At 30.7% G+C, this 18,111-nt stretch overlaps 2 protein-coding genes across 8 annotated transcripts in view; one reads left to right on the top strand and one right to left on the bottom strand.

Moving 5' to 3' along the window:
* The window catches only part of LOC127721683 (DCC-interacting protein 13-alpha-like), a 52,158-nt gene extending 49,078 nt beyond the window's left edge, over positions 1-3,080 (bottom strand). For all 7 annotated transcript variants that reach the window (XM_052228481.1, XM_052228498.1, XM_052228502.1 and 4 more), the window contains exon 1: positions 2,918-3,080. In XM_052228481.1, coding sequence (XP_052084441.1) covers positions 2,918-2,971 — 54 coding nt within the window. In that variant the 5' untranslated portion in view covers positions 2,972-3,080. The remainder of the gene's footprint in view (positions 1-2,917) is intronic.
* A 179-nt stretch (positions 3,081-3,259) lies between these two features.
* Positions 3,260-14,995, top strand: LOC127721799 (26S proteasome non-ATPase regulatory subunit 6-like). Its single transcript, XM_052228590.1, has 8 exons — positions 3,260-3,425; positions 4,755-4,960; positions 5,556-5,701; positions 11,461-11,680; positions 12,223-12,331; positions 13,408-13,576; positions 14,389-14,494; positions 14,823-14,995. The coding sequence occupies exons 1-8, from the start codon at positions 3,281-3,283 to the stop codon at positions 14,889-14,891; spliced, it is 1,170 nt and encodes a 389-aa protein (XP_052084550.1). The 5' UTR covers positions 3,260-3,280; the 3' UTR covers positions 14,892-14,995.
* The last annotated feature ends 3,116 nt before the right edge of the window (positions 14,996-18,111 follow it).

Raw genomic sequence — 18,111 nt, 5'->3', positions numbered from 1 at the left:
CTCAATCAACTATTTAACAAATGTTGTAATATATATAAACATATTTTCAATAAGTGTTTTAATATTTCATAACTTCAAAATATTTATTCTACAATTCTTTTAAAACCTTCCATTCAAATAATCATAAATTATTCCAATATACATGTACAAATAAGAAGATGCGGTAAGATAAACCAAACATGAAATACATGTACACCTTACAATCATTCCATACACTAAATACATGTATAGTTGACCTATTGCTTTTAGTTTTTAGGAAACAAACTTAACCAGAAACCTTACAATCATTCCATACACTAAATACATGTATAGTTGACCTATTGCTTCTAGTTTTTAGGAAACAAACTTAACCAGAAACTTAACATTGACCAATGAACCATGAAAATGAGGTAAAGGTCAGATGATACCTGTCAGACAGATATATACACCTTACAATCATTCCATACACCAAATATAGTTGACCTATTGCTTACAGTATCTAAGAAACAAACTTAACCATGAAAACTTAACATTGACCAATAAACCATGAAAATGAGGTCAAGGTCAGATGATACCTGTCAGACAGATATATACACCTTACAATCATTCTATTCACCAAATATAGTTGACCTATTGCTTATAGTATCTAAGAAACAAACTAAACCATGAAAATTTAACATTGACCAATGAACCATGAAAATGAGGTCAAGGTCAGATTATACCTGCCAGACAGACATATACATTTAACAATCATTCTATACACCAAATATAGTTGACTTATTGCTTATAGTTTAAGAAAAACAGACCAAAACACAAAAACTTAACACTGAGCAATGTACCGTGAAAATGAGGTCAAGGTCAAGGTCAAATAAAACCTGCCAGACTGACATGTTCATCGTAAAATATTTCCATACACCAAATATAGTTGAATTATTGCATACAGTATTAGAAAAAAAGACCAAAACATAAAAACTTAACATTAACCACTGAACCATGAAAATGAGGTCAAGGTCAGATGACACCTGCCAGTTGGACATGTACACCTTACAATAATTCCATACACCAAATATAGTAGACCTATAGAAAGAAAAACAGACCAAAACACAAACACTTAACACTGAGCAATGAACCATGAAAATGAGGTCATGGTCAAATAAAACTTGCCAGACTGACATGTACATCATAAAATATTTCCATACATTAAATATAGTTGACCTATATTTTGCATATAGTATTAGAAAAAAAGACCAAAACACAAAAACTTTAACCACTGAACCACGAAAATGAGGTCAAGGTCAGATGAAACCTGCCAGTTGGACATGTACACCTTACAATCATTCCATACACCAAATAAAGTAGACCTATTGGTTATAGTATCTGATATATGGACTTGACCACAAAAACTTAACCTTGTTCACTGATTCATGAAATGAGGTCGAGGTCAGATGAAAACTGTCTGACAGGCATAAGGGCCTTGCAAGGTATGCACATCCTATTACTCATAATACATGTAATAAGAGAGAAATTAACATTACAAAAAAGTAATTACTGAACCATGAAAATGAGGTCAAGGACAATGGACATATGACAGACGGAAACTTCATAACATAAGGCATCTATATGAAGTATGAAGCATCCAGGTCTTCCACCTTCTAAAATATAAACCTTTTAAGTAGTTCGTTAACGCCACCGCCGAATCACTATCCCTATGCATGTGTATGTCAAACTTTCTGTGACATAAGTCGCAGGCTCAACAAATATCAGTTGATAACACTTAATAAAATATCATAGCTCTATCAATTCACTTATTTTGCATGTGTTTCACATGCTCTGTGTTGATTGTTTATCAATGTCACAATCAGGTAAACTTCGGCAACATACTCAAAAGTTAATTAGCTAGCAATCAACAATCACTAAATGAAACATAAGTTGTCGATAATATGTAATAGATTTGTAATAAATGTAAAAAAAGCGTGCATACAGAACTTAGTTTGGTATATATGCATGCATTGGTTCATTATTTCGATAACATTATAATTACAAGAAACTCGTTTCATATTACCTTAAAAGTGGTGTTGAAACTTACTTCAGTAATGAACAGAAATGAGATAATTTTAACAGACAATATAATACAACATCATATGCTCCTCACAAAACTTTTGAACAAAAACATTAAATTTAACGAGGATGCCTGATGTAAAAGTACTTTTTACCCAAAGCATGGCAGTCACGAAAGATGGACATTGCAGAGTGGAATTGTTTGGTGTGCAAAACAGAGGAGCACACTGTGGCTTCAGTCGTGTGTGATGGCTGTCTTAAGAGGTTCCACCAAAAAAGTGTCAGCCTAAATCTTGACATTCCCCCAAAAGCGCATACTGGACGTGCAGAAGTTGTCAAATCTAATTAACTATACAATGTATATAAAATATTGTATAATTAAATTAATTGAGAATATAAGGGCTTTCAAGTTGTATTTTTATAAATTTAATACATACATTGAAATGCATTGACTTAACAAAAACCCAATATATAACTGTAGACACAAATATTATAGTTACATCCTTAATCAGTTACCAACCTGACCAGCTTGTATTTCAGCAATACGTTTTAATCGTAACAATAATTTTTCCGTTAATATTATGTTTTGAAAGTAATCTTTGCCAGTATCTATAAGTAACACCTACATCATACATATAATTTATTTTTCTTTCAACTTAAAAACTCCATTCTATTTTTCTGTGTTTTTATGAACACACAGCAGTACCCCATCATTGCAACCCTTGTCATATCTCTGTATGGTTATTTTTTTCTAAAAGAGTTACAGGTTTTTGTGAAATGTAAATAAAGTTAATCTTGTAATGCACTGCTAATGAGAAGTGAGATGTTGTGTTAGCCCAAACCTGTCAAGGTCTACACCCACAAATCAATGCTTTTTTACCTGAGGACTGTCTTCCAGTACATCTTCCAAATGTAATTTTTCCATTCCTGGCATTCTGAACTACTTTTGTGGGCCTTTATCGTGTTTACAAGTGTCACCGCATTTGCTGTCAAATACTTTTGATTTGCAAAAATTTTGTCTGCTAAATTTCCAATATTTTACAGGATCGGGCTTACTAATAATATTGGTTCTCACATCAATACAAACGAAGACCGAAATATATTAAATTATCTAAGAATGATATGCAATTATTTAATCTAATTTATCTACATAGAACTTAATTAGTACAATTGCTTATTAATTTCATTCAAAGCACTAAACAAATACTGTCACGCAGTAAATTGTATACTTCCGGTTGTCAACATGCCGGTGGAAAACTTAGAAGAAGAAGGGTTGGAGAAAAACCCAAATTATGAGCTAGCACAATGGAAATTCTTGTTGGAAACACCTAAATACAAAAATGATAAAGAAATTAAAACAAAAATCCTCAAGTTTGCAGAGGAAAATAGTGAGAAAAACATAAATAGAGAGAAATTTTCATTAGTTATTTTCAATTTTGCTTTGTCACCAAACCTTTCTTTTTACTATGTCAAGCTTCTATGGTTCAATTCATATATTTTTAAACTTGATAATGTTTGAATGAGTGTCTGTATGTTTGGAAGTTAGAAATTCACAGACATTATCATGTTTGTACTATAAATGAAATCTAAAATATTTTTTTTTTGTGTGATTTAAAACTGCACAATTTAGCATGTTTAGTGTTGACAATTTTATCGATGAATGAATAATGACGAAATGTCCTGTAAATGTCGATTTGTCTATATTTACAGTTTTTCAAGCTTTGAACATTCTGTAAAATTAAAGATATCAAACATTGTCAAAGAGTATCGGCAACCAACACCAAATTCTCTAAATAACAAAAAACATCAAGTTGTAACTAAGAAATACCAGTGTCGACATTTCCGACCCATGAATATGTAGCAGGGTTAAACTTCTTTTGTGTGATCTTAACTCTCCTTCTTTTATTCTTTAGCAGTGTACTTGTAAAACAACAAATGATAAAAATCGGTACAGGAAATGCACATCTCTTTAAAGCTGCAAGAAACGATACAGCTGCAATATCCAATTATCATAAAACATCATGTACTGTAATAAAATACTTTGTTAGCCTCATATTATTTTAAAGTCAGAGATGAAATAGTCAGAAAATGAATATCAAATTTAAAGATTGGTGCGCATCATGTCTATATATCTAGATATGATAGAGCTCCATCATTGCTACCGCCACAGCTGTGTATTAAAGAACAAAGCCATGGACTGACTTTATTTGTCAGGAATATTTTTTTTTAAATCTCAAGTTTAAATATTTTCTCATTAGACCAACATGACCAAAGTTTGATACATAGTTTGCATCATATTTTTGAACTATGAAAACAAGAACCCTTAAACTAAAAAAAAGGTGACAAAATCAAATACATTTTACTAATACTAGCATATTTTGCAATTGATGTTTTATTATACAGTTAATATAAGAGCCTGTTGTTCAGTGGTTGTCGTTTTTTGGTGTGGTACATAAGTGTTTCTCATTTCTTGTTTTTTTTATATAGATTAGACCGTTGGTTTTCCTGTTTGAATTGTTTTACACTAGTCATTTTGTGGCCCTTTTTAGCTTGGTGTTCCTTTTGTGAGCCAAGGCTCCATGTTGAAGGCTGTACTTTGACCTATAATTGTTTCCGTTTTATACATTGTGACTTGGATGGAGAGTTGTCTCATTGGCACTCATACCACATCTTCTTATTTATATTTAATATAAAGACATTAATGTTATAATTTATAGATATGGCACCTTATTATGAGGAGGTTTGTAAAGAGTTTGGCTGGCCATGTGATTCTGGTTTGTTAAAGAAAATGAAAGATTCAAACACAGCAGAATTAAAGAGACTGGATGATGCAATTGAAGACGCTGAGAAAAATCTTGGAGAAACAGAAATAAGGGAATTTATGTTGAAAAAGGCAGAATATTTGTGTAAAATTGGGGACAAGGTACATAAAGATTTATTAATATTTAACATCATGAAAATGTACTTGCAGTGTAAACATTTTACAAGTTTGAAATGTAAATCAAATTTAGGATGGTGAGTCAATTATTAATTGAGATTATTTACAACTTTTGAATAAATGATGTTCTTCTATCTATTAAAAATTTAAAGGTGAAATGAGTTCAAAATTAAAATACAAAATTAAATGTACAGTATGGAAGGCATGTAATCCTGAATATTTACAGAAAAATTCACACTTAGAAATGTATTGCTCATGAATAGATACACCACCAACTTTTAGTTTTTAAGTCACTCGACAAGCTCCTTTACATTGATAGGTCACTTACACTTTTAAGAGAAAAACAAACTTTCAGGTAGAGTAGAGATCTGGACTAGGAATTTGCAATTTATTATTAAAAATTGTATTAGATGAGAAAGGGAATAATTCACTACAAAAAAATAGTAAGAACACTATCTTACAAGAGTACCAGTTAAAATTTTATATTTACACATATGTTAATGAAAACTAACCTACATTTACTGCATATAAAGGATAGTAAAAACTATTATGATTTTAAAGATTTTTTTTTTATTAACAGGAGGGATCTTTAGCACAGTTCAGAAAAACACAAGAAAAAACTGTGACACTGGGATACAGACTTGATTTAGTATTTCACTTGATCAGAATAGGATTGTATTATATGGATCATGATCTCATCACAAGGAATCTAGAAAAAGCACAGACGTTTGTATTTTTAAAGTGGTTTCATTATTACCTTTTGTAGTTTTGTAATCTCCTTTATGTTACACAGAGCCCGAAAGCAGAATTTTTAATGTGTATGGAACAGGGCTTCCAACATTATTTTTAGCCAGCCAGACAATTTATATATTATCCCGAGTTTAATCCCTTAAGACTAAATAAACAAAAGGCAATTATGGTAATCAGTTGCCGAGTTGGACATCCCAATGATTGACATTAAAAAAAAACAATATTAAACTTTCTTTGATTCAAATTCTAAGTTCTGACGTAAACTGTTAAATTGGCAGTGCATCATTCGAAGTGTGCAACATCAGCGTACTTATATCTGCCTTAGACTCTTTTTTTGTGCAAAATAACGTTGTCAAAAACTTTACTTTCGTTTTTAAACCGGATGTTATCTTGACATTGGTAAAACATGGACCAGAGACGGATACGTAAATTCCGTGTACGTTTGCAAAGCATGAATGAGTGTAAGTAGCTCTTTCTACGTTATTTCTTCAAGAAAATATTCAAAATAAACGTGAGAAAAAGGTATCAATGACAATTTAAGCATTTTTTGAAGAAATTAGGCTGCATAATTAAATTTCACACCTGCGCACATGCGCACTAGTGTACTAGTTCAAACATGTCTCTGGTTCAAACAACGTGGTTATGACGATTTTTCATTTTCACCTTTTTAATTTTTTCATCAAATCATATTTGTAAACGTATTTCTGATAATTTAAATCTTTTTGACTAAATTAATTAGATGCAAACCGCTGAAATGTAAGAAAATAATTTTGAATAGACCGATCAATGTCTGGTTCAAAATAGTTTACATGTCACCTGAACAGGTAAATTTCAGCTGTTCGACAACTAATTAGCCTTGATTAAAATGAGAAGGTATTAAAGTAGGGGTTGTTTTGATAGTACTTAATGATCATGTCACTTTTATGACCGGAAATGTGTGGCTGTTAAAGGCAAAAGGTTGGGTCAAAAAGATCGCGAATTATGTTAAAATGACTTTCTCTTAACAGCTTAAGAAAGCCTTTAAAACTAAAAAGTAGATGTCCGTTTCATGCTTTGCCCAGCCGGACTTTTACCGGACATAATACAAATGTCCGGAATATATGACCGTTTTGGAAGCCTTGGTATGGAAATGTTTTTCTTATTTAGTAATGTGTATGACTTTTGGATTATTAAAATACATGATACAAAAAATCTGCAGCATACAGTTTAAATGAGGGTAAAACAAGTGTCCATTAAAAATATTTAATAGTCACTTTTATAGCTATAGAAATATAAACATTTAGAGGAAAAATATAAACATTTAGAGGAATGGTTTGTATTGAAAAATTCACGAAGAGCCCTTAATATTATGCTTTTGTTGAAACATTACAGGAACATGTGTATACAGTTTTTGTCGAGCCTGCGACTTTTGTCGCAGAAAGCTCGACATAGGGATAGTGATCCGGCTGCAGCGGCGTTAGCTAACTTCTTAAAAGCTTTATATTTTAGAAGGTGGAAGATCTGGATGCTTCATACTTTGTATATGGATGCCTCATGTTACAAAGTTTCTGTAGGTCACATGTCCAATGTCCTTGACCTCATTTTCATGGTTCAGTGACTACTTGAAAAAAAAGTTAAGATTTTTTGTAATGTTAAATTCTCTCTTATTATAAGTAATAGGATAACTATATTTGGTATGTGCATACCTTGCAAGGTCCTCATGCCCGTCAGACAGTTTTCACTTGACCTCAACCTCATTTCATGGATCAGTGAACAAGGTTGAGTTTTCGTGGTCAAGTCCATATCTCAGATACTATAAGCAATAGGTCTAGTATATTCAGTGTATGGAAGTACTATAAGGTGTAGATGTCCAACTGGCAGGTGTCATCTGACCTTGACCTCATTTTCATGGTTCAGTGGTTATAGTTAAGTTTTTGAGTTTTGGTCTTTTTTTCTAATACTATATGCAATAGTTCAACTATATTTGGTGTATGAAATGATTGTAAGGTGTACATGTCTAGCTGGCAGGTGTCATCTGACCTTGACCTCATTTTCATGGTTCAGTGGTCAAAGTTAAGTTTTTGAGCTTTGGTCTTTTTTTCTAATACTATATGCAATAGTTCAACTATATTTGGTGTATGGAAATATTTTATGATCTATATGTCAGTCACACAGGTTTTATTTGACCTTGACCTCATTTTCAAGGTTCATTGCTCAGTGTTAAGTTTTTGTGTTTTGGTCAGTTTTTCTTAAACTATAAGCAATAGGTCAACTATATTTGTTGTATGGAAGAATTGTTAGCTGTACATGCCTGCTTAGCATGGTTCATCTGACCTTGACCTCATTTTCATGGTTCATTGGTCAATGTTTAGTTTACTTGGTTAATGTTAAGTTTATGTGACAGTTGTAATAAAGCTTTATATTTAGGACTATCAACATAATATCAATGATTAGTAAAGAAGGCGAGACATTTCAGCGTGTGCACTCTTGTTGTCTTGTCTTGATGAAGTGCAATAGCAAGAGTTAGGTGTGCTATTTTCGACAGTCTATTGACTTTGTAACTTTTGTAAAGTTTACATAGGTTAAAGTTTGTGATTCGGTTGGTTTAAGGGGAAGCACTTATAATACAGTAAGGGTAGAGACTTATTATTATGGATGTCTTAATCCGTCTAGATGTCAGACTGGCCGGACAGTTGTCTCAGTGTAATTAACACCTGCTGTGATATTAACCTGTACAATATCCGAGTGGAAGGTCGTAAATCAATCTGTACCAGGTTGATTAGAATTAAATTTTACCTGTATAGATATTTTAGTATTTATGGAGGATAGATAATAAATGTAAAATATTGTTTTGTATTCAAAGAAAAAATTACAATAAAAATAAAAATGTAATATCATGAATATGGGATCAACTTTTTTTTAACTTGAAAATGAAAGAAAGACGATTTTTAACAATGTACGTACTGTAAAAATGTGTTGCCAATTATAATAATTGTGTTTGTGCCAATAGACTATTTGTATTTGTAAACCGCAAATATTTCATTTTATTCAAAATTATAACAACCAGGACTGTTTTCAATCGAAGTTTTAATCAAAATGTTGAGACATCAATCCCGTAAATTATACGAGTTTTCGTTGATGGTTACAATATTTCCCCCTTTTAACGTCCTGTTCCTTAAAGTTATTAATAGAAACACAATTTTAAGTATAAGGCCAACATATCATATTTATAAAGTATATAAACAAATTGAATATAGGCATTGTGAATAAACTGTTCTTTTCCTTACGATACCACGTTCCCCGTCGGAGCCTCTACGTCTTTTCATACCAGTCAATCATTTCTCGCAAGTAAAACAATTTGGTCAGCCAGATCATCCGTGCTTTCTATTTTGACATATATTTCCTGTTAATCTCTTTGAAACAATTGTTTTTTTACAATATTTATAACGCAGTGATCATCTTTCGATTCCTAGTTTTTATATAAAAAAAATTTTTCATATGCACGTCAATATTCTATGATCCAGCATTATTTTAAATTTTGTTTGTTAATAAATTTACATATAATGGAAATAACAGATTTGTTGACACTCGTTGTATTATAACAAAGATATTGCCTTTCTATTTCCATGTTTGAAATTTTAATGAAAATCGTGTTTTTTATAAACATATTTTACGAATTGTGTCAATCAATACATGAAGATCAAAGTTTTACACTATTCACGATCAGCCGTCTTTACTTATGCGTCGTATTTCTAGCCATTCTCTAAAGCTCGTGCAGTCAGTAAGATTTTGTAAATCGATGTCGGCAGTTTAAATTGTATAATTCCCGAACTTTAAAGGAGGTGTCCGAAATTATTTAAATAGGAATCTGGGTGTTGACTAATAAATATAATAAATAAAATAGTTAAAGAAGACTAAAGCTTGTTTTGTTTATAATTACAAGGATTAAATTTTCTATTCTGGTAAATCAATTATTAATGGATCTCGATCATGAGCCTCAAAACTAACACACAATACTGCCAATCATTACGTATCAAATTAAATCATGAATGGATTTTCCCACGGTCGGTCAGTAAGGTCACCTGTGTTAACTGTTATGATATTTCCCGCCATATGAAAATCACGTGCATTTGACAAAATTAATCCCAGCTATTTTTAGCATTCAACATTGTATTGTGAGTGAAGTCAAGTTCAAAGTTCAACCACATGCTGTTGATCACTGATAAGTGTATCATGGAATTGTCTTTTCACGGCAAATATTTTTTTTAGATTGGTGTCAAAAATACAACATACAAGTTAACATGCATTGTGCGTAAATTAATATTATGCAATTAAGAGTCAATGCAGCACCATAAAATTATTTAAATAGGAGAAATTGCATTTCTTTAAGACTACAAATCATAGTAAATATTTAATTAACTGGTCATCAAACGATTGAATGCTTCTAGTTTTAATGTCCATTCATGTCAGTGGCAATTATTTCATGCATATTTAACAAACACAGAAATATCAAAATAAACCTAATCCCCGAGAAATATCGTTATCTTCTTCTAGTGTTATTATTTGCGTACTACTTTAGTTATATATCACCAACTTTCGGACAATATTTGTTTACAGTAAAAAGTAAATTCACAATTATAAAGAATCACCTAACTACTAGTATACAATTATTGCTCACTGTAATTATTTTTATTTCAGAACTGACCCAACGCAGACTGAAAATTAAATACAAATGTAGTGTTGTCAAACTAAAACATATGTAGCAGCACTTTGCACATCATTCTGCTAATCAAAGGGTTTACGTGGAAAATAAATCAGTAAAACAAAAATAACCTTCCAGAAATTAAAGAGAAAATATTTTAAAAACTGTATGCCAACAAATACGAAAAACATACATAACAAAAAAAAAACAGGGAACATAGAAAATAATATTTTGAGGAATATAAACAGCATTTGAAATACAAAAAGCCATAATTAAAAAAATAGGCTATTTTTATTAAAACAAATTTGTTTTCAGTACTTCACCTGTAAAAATATTTTATGTCAAATACGATGTAGAACTAATCAATAAAGTGACTGAGAGGTTTAAATCACAGGTAACCTGATTCTGAAATCAGTGAAGCGTAATAATCTTGTAGCACGGATTGAGATGAAAGGACAATTATATTACGGTTCACACCTGGATCTGTTGATTAATGACCATACTACCTACCATAAAAAAGTCGGATTATTCATTTCCGACATGTCCCAGTCCGTTATTTATAGTAATAAGTCTCTACCCGTACTGTATAATAAGTCAATGATATTTGGTATCCAGTTGTATAAGTACTGGCATATCTCATTTCCATGGAAATTTTTTTGCCCTGTCCCTTCAGTCATGGTCCATTGACTTTAAAATCATTGCTTAGTTAACATGTTAAAATTTGTTATTAGGTAAGTTAAAAGGTAGCAACTTATAGTAAGTCAATGTTATTTCATATGCCGTTGTATAAGGATTGACACATCATGATCATATTTTCATGGAGATTGAAGAGAGAGAATTTTGACCAATGAAGAACTGAGATCAAATAAACTACACAATGATTATAAAAGAATAATCAACTGGTCAGTGAAAGTATAAATCAGCCAAGAATTAGAGAAATAACATTACTGTGTAAAAGGATGTGTGGAATACATTCGTGAAATTACTGTAGGTGGAATCATACTTCCACAAAAAATATCAAGAAGCCAATTTAATATTTTAATATTTTTTTTAGTTTGATAGATGAAGGTGGTGACTGGGACAGAAGAAACAGATTAAAAGTATACAGAGGAATGTATTGTATGTCTATACGGGACTTTAAAAAAGCTGCCGGTTTATTCTTGGACACAGTTGCAACCTTTACATCTTATGAATTAATGGACTATCCTTCATTTGTAACATATACAGTTATCTGCAGCATGATTGCATTGGACCGACCAGATCTAAGAGAAAAGGTAAAATATTGACTAGAAAGGAGCCAATTTTAAATAGTTATACTTATGTGGAATTCATCAGTGCTCTGATAAATGCAGAAATGCACAATATTAAGAAACATACATAAAACATATGCAATGCTTTTCCTGAATATGACTTGTACACTCAAATAACATGAATCAGCTTCTGATAGTGTGCTTGTCTGTGGTGTTGGAGGTTTTTGATTAAACCCTTAACCAGTTTAAATAATGACTTTAATTTAAGTATTGCTACTTTTAACATAACACTCAGTAGTAAGAGCAAAGACTGGCTGGCTTGGAGCTAAAGTTTAGTTATTATTTATACCTTTAAATACATTGCATTCTGTTATTTATGGTTTTAAAAAGTTTTAAAGGAATATCATTTAATAACACAAAATAACAATGTTGGTGAAAATTATAGCTTTTTTGAAGAAAATATAAATTTATGGTACCATAGTAATAAAATCGAAAGGAAGAAATCTGTAACATGAGATATCTTCTTTTTATTTTATTTGCTGATTACATTATGTTTTAAATTCCAGGTTGTAAAAGGATCAGAGATTTTAGAAGTATTACATGGTTTACCTAAAATTAGGAGATATCTATTCTCAATGTATGACTGCCATTATTCAGATTTTTTCAGGTTATTAGGTAAGCTGATATAAATACATGTAAAGCTGATTATAATGATATAAGATATTCGCTCACAAACTTTATAATATTAAGACACCTTTTAAAGTCATTTTCTTGAATACTCATTGACAATTTCTATATATTGGAATTTTGTTATTCTTATTTTTCATAATTCAGTTTGGATTATCTTGGGGATAATTTTCCTTCCTGTTACAGACCTGCCAACTTGCACAATTCATGGGGGATTTCCCCCATGAGAGGTGTTGACATGAATTTTGAAATTCCTTACTATATTAACTTAACACCTCAAAACAGGCATTGAAATGAGTTAACAGGGTATTTAAGCACATATATACTAATTCAAACAATATAGTAGTAGATTTAAAACACTTATGACAATATCAGAGGAGCATAAGGTCTTGTGCTTAAAAATCCCCCGTGGAGATTACGAAAAGTATGCAGGTATGCTGTTATCCGATTCAGATTTGTATCAATACATCTGTTTCCCTTGAGCACATTTTCATTTGACATGTTACTGGACAAAAGATATGACTAAAAACCATCAAAATTCTAAACAACACATCACAATGTGCCTAAATGAAACCCTATTTGACCAAAAACCAACTAAAAATTTCAAATAACAATGTATCACAACAATCCAAAATGAAAATAAAATCACTGATTTATGTCAATACCATTTCCAATGTGAGCACATGCTTACTGGATAAAATATGACTAAACCAAACAACATATGCATACATCAATGTACCACAATGTTGAAAGAAAAAAAATTTGACCTAAAGATTTCAACAAAAATGTTCTAGTGCTGACAAAATTGCATCCATTACCAACAGAATAAAACAATTGAAAGTGACAGAAAAGTTCACTTACTTCTGTCAACATTAATAATTACTTTTTGTGTCGACACAAATAACTGAAAAAAAATCTTAGAGGAAAGGGCAGTTCTAGTTTATCATGTTTATTATAAATGAAAAAAATCTGAAATCTCACAGAAACTACTTGCAATTTTATCCTGTAAATGAAAATTGGTACTATTTAGAATAAGCAAGACATCAATATCTTTACATTTTCAGCTGAAGTAGAAGACATAATGAAATATGACAGATTGTTAGCTCCACATTATAAGTACTATGCCAGAGAAATGAGAATAATGACATATACACAATTATTGGAATCTTATAGAAGTTTAACATTACAGTATATGGCTACTGCATTTGGTGTCACTATTGAATTTGTTGATCAGTAAGTATGAGCAAGAAATCTTCTTTTACAATTGTAACTTGTCAAGGATTGAAAATTCATCTTGGCAATATTAACTTTTGTAAAGAAAACAAGTACTTCATCAATATTTATGCAGTAGTTTCACACATAATGCCACCCATATGAGGGAAGTTAATAGATTAAAGATCAGAAATAATTTGATTTTAATGATTTAATTTCCAAACATACCAATAATAACTTCTTATTGGTATATTTTAAGACTGAATTAATGATTTTTTTTTTTAATTTGGTAAAAACCATTGTCCTAATATGTATCACAAATATGTATGAAGAATTCATCAGGAGACAAATGAGATAATATACACCCAACTTATTTGACTTTGCAGTTATCATAGTCTTTAGATAAACTATACAATTAAAAAGTCCTATACCAGATAGATATCAATCTTAAAGGCCTCATAAAATGTAGACTACTGGATTAGTAGTTGTAAATTTCAATTGTATTCAGTTATGGAGTAACTGTTCCAGTCATAACTTTTGAAAATCTACACTTTTGATAACCTGTCATCATTTAGCAGATTGTTCACTGGTCAATGGAATCCAGTGTAACCATAGAACTTGCTCTTCATAGCGGTTTGCCAATTCTTAATGGACATCATACAATTTTAAGTCACAAATTCATGCAATATTCCCCTTGTCTTGTCTTTTTCAAAAAAAATATTACTTTTTTTATTTAGAAATATTATATTTTTATAAATGTATTATTCATTTATTAACAGAATATGTTTGTTTTTTAAAGATTGTTCATTTATTAAAATATTTTTGCTTTCTAGGGAATTATCAAGGTTTATTGCAGCAGGCAGACTCCATTGTAAAATTGACAAGGTAAAAGGCATTGTTGAGACTAACAGACCTGACAGTAAAAACTGGCAATACCAGGTAATATTTTAGATCAGACTTTGTACTTTTTGCAAAATTTTAAATCTATATATTTAAGGATTAGACAATTTCTTCCCTTGCACCCTGTGAAATTCATATAGATTTAAAATTGTACAAAAATACAAAAACTATATGAAAAGTCAAATGAAAAGCTATTAACTTTAACATTGACATCAATCTTACTGTCTATGAAGTTGATAAGGTCATACAAAATTGTTTGTACCTACACATGCTACAGGCTGTCTGTAATGTTATATGTTATATGAGTCGATTGATACTAATTTTCATCAGTAAAATACTTTATAATGAATTATTTCTTCTTTTTTAGGCTACTATCAAACAGGGAGACATTTTACTAAACAGAGTACAGAAACTGAGTCGTGTAATCAACATATAAAGGAACAAAGTGCTAGACTATATATACATGTATTTAATTTCATTGCCGTTAGCTATTCATTTCAAGTAAACATGTTGATATTGAAATAAAACTCTTTTTTGTAGTATTTTTGTTTACTAGCCTCATTTTCAAATGCAAAAAATAAAAGCTTCTTGAAATCCATGGATTATTATCAAAAATTTGTACTCCTCAGACATATAATACTAAAGACAAAGAGTTGAAAGGTGATAAATCATTAATAACTGAAGATATATATATCTGTATTTTCTTCATCAAAACTTTATTCATGGTTTAAACCCTGATTGAATAGGCCTTGTACTTTGTAATGTCAAAGACAAAAAGACCGCCACAGATCAATCTCAGATTAAAAAGAAACCAAAAAAAAACAACATCTCATTATTCATATCATCATAGATGCAAAATACAAAGCATTGTATGCAGCTTTTGTAATTTAGACATTTTCAGCAATCATAAAATCTTGTGTCATGGTATTGGCAGATACATCCACTGTTTGGTGTATGTTAAATTACATTTCCATGAAAACATAATTTGTCTCTGTATATGATTAGAGTGACAGAGAGAATTACTACCATTAAATGATGTTAATTTGTTCCACATAATTTCATTTTTTGAAGAAAAAAATCAAATTCAGCAAAGTAGGTTTTAAAGATAAGGAAATGTGGTACGATTCTTAATATGTGAACTATCCACTAGAGACAAAATGACGTGAATTTAAGCAATTATAGCTGACCGTACCGCCTTCAACAATGATCACAACCCATACCAGCTATAGTAAGCTATCAAAGGCCTCTTGATGACAAAATGTAAAATAAATTCAAAAAAGAATACCAATGGCCTGATATATGATTTGGCCTTCAAACCAATATCACTGCCTTTACTGAAACATGAGTTGTAACACCAAAAAATCTCAATTACAACAGAAAAAAAATATGAATGTATATCATGAATCTTAAATCGGACGGAAGCTAAAAACTTTCTCAGTGAAATATGAAAATGAGGTCAAGGTCAAATGAAATATATATTAAAATCACATAAACTACATATAGAGTTCACATCTCTAGATATTGTTGACCCATAATGCATAATACAGGAGAAACATACAGAATCTCAAAATCTAACATGTTCTCTTCCTCAATATGCATATTAATTTGCTGCTGGACGTTAAGCAGCCATCCATCATCATCATCATCTAAACAGACTACTCCTGCATGAAAATGAGGCAAGGTCAGACATACTGAACAATAATTCCATATATTGTAAATGTGTCATGGATATTGGATTGTTAGAATAGATTAATCTTGAATTTTTTACTTGACATATTCACTGCAGATGACTAAACTTAGATCAAATAAAGTTTTACCAGAGGATATTTTGTTTTACTACCTAAATTTTTAAAAATAGAAGTGGATTACATTAAAGTAAGATAACAAGTAACCAAAACTGGTTAACATGTACAGTTCATGATGTACACTGAAAAACCAAGAAAATGAGGTCAATCAGTTTTTTTCCAATGGATCTTTTTACTAGGTAGTAATAAATGATTAGATACTAATCTCTAGTCAATCAGCAACAAATGTACGGCCTTGAGCAACATTCATCTTTCAAAGGGGAGATGAAAGAAAATTCCTGGGTTTTAGTTCCTTGTATGAAATCCAGACATTTTTATAAATGAATATAAGATTAACTGTTGCATGTATAAAAGGAGATGTGGTGTATGTTTTTTATGAGACAGAAACCTAAATAGATAGAACAAGTTGAACTGTGAGTTACTGTTCACTATTGATACTTCCACTATAAGTATTCAGTAAACAGAAATTTTGAGAGCAATGAATGTGAAAACAGATCACACAGCATAGCATGCTCACATGAATGTTGATACCAAATTACAGGGTGCCCTGATTCATAGTTTATTATAAGAATATTTCATTAATGGTCATTATGCATGTGTTATGTGTAAGAATATACAATAAGTATGCGTGGGTAAACAGAAAGTTGGTGAGGGATGAATGTGAAAAAGCATCACACAATATAAAATACCCCAAGAAAGCTCTGGTTTGTAGTTCTAGAAAAATGCAATAAAAATATCGTCATATGAACACACCAAGTGACAAGTGTGGAACCCAACTTCTTTAGGGGTATAAATAAAACACAAAAGACATCTTATTAATTATGAATTGATTAAAAGCAGGAAGTCAAAATTAAAACATTTTATTTATCTCTTTAGCACATAGTCATATTTATTAACATCTTTCATTAATCCAACAAGTGTTATCCATTTGCTCATGAATTACAAAATTACTTAATATAGCCTTTTTTCTCAAGTTTTTAATTCATATGAGTAATTTATTCAACAGCTATGATAAACATGAAATTGTTTTAGCATGTAACATTTCATTTATAATGATCACAGATATAATTGAACCACAAAAAATGAATTATGATTTAATTCACACAAGTATGGCAGTGAATTAAAGGTAAGCACACAGTACATTTCTCATAACAACTAGAGAACTTTGCAATTCAGCAAATAGCCACATATCAGCAATTGTATAATAGGATGTTAAACAGGCTATTCTAAAAATACACATCTGCAAATTTTGTCAAATGAAAGTCCATGTTTTGCTAAAGGAAACCCCAAACAAAATAACTGATACAAAATAACTTGCATAAGTGCACAACTGCATGAAGTAATTCTGTCAAATTTTGTTCCTTTCCAATTTAAAAGGCAAATGTTTTCAGTGTTAAACTTGACCATATGTATAAATTGCAAAGTCCATGTTCTATGGGAGACTAGTAAATCAATCTGAACAAAAATGAGAGCTGCTAAACAACATGATATGAACTAATTCTGTCTATTTTCATCCTATTTGTATCTTATCTAGGAGATTTTGCACTATCAAACATCCCATATATAAAAATGACAATTTCCATGTTTTCTTTTTCTAGGGGATACCACAATAAAAGAACCACAATTAAAAATGGGTCAAAATTAATCTGTCGAGTTTCATTGTTTCTAAGAAACTTGTAGGAGATTTTGTAACAACAAAGTATTGTGATAGAAATACAAAAATATGATCCAAGTTAACAAAAAAAAAATCTCTTGTGTTATAAAAAAAACTGTTAACACAGAGATATGTCTTGCCTTTTTGTTATTTTGATAATGCAAATGTTGAAATTAAAATGGCAATACTTTAACATG

The sequence above is a fragment of the Mytilus californianus genome, unplaced genomic scaffold (genome assembly GCF_021869535.1).
Source record: "Mytilus californianus isolate M0D057914Y unplaced genomic scaffold, xbMytCali1.0.p SCAF_1, whole genome shotgun sequence".
NCBI classification, from domain to species: Eukaryota; Metazoa; Mollusca; class Bivalvia; order Mytilida; family Mytilidae; genus Mytilus; species Mytilus californianus.
This window is presented reverse-complemented; position numbering and strand designations above follow the sequence as displayed.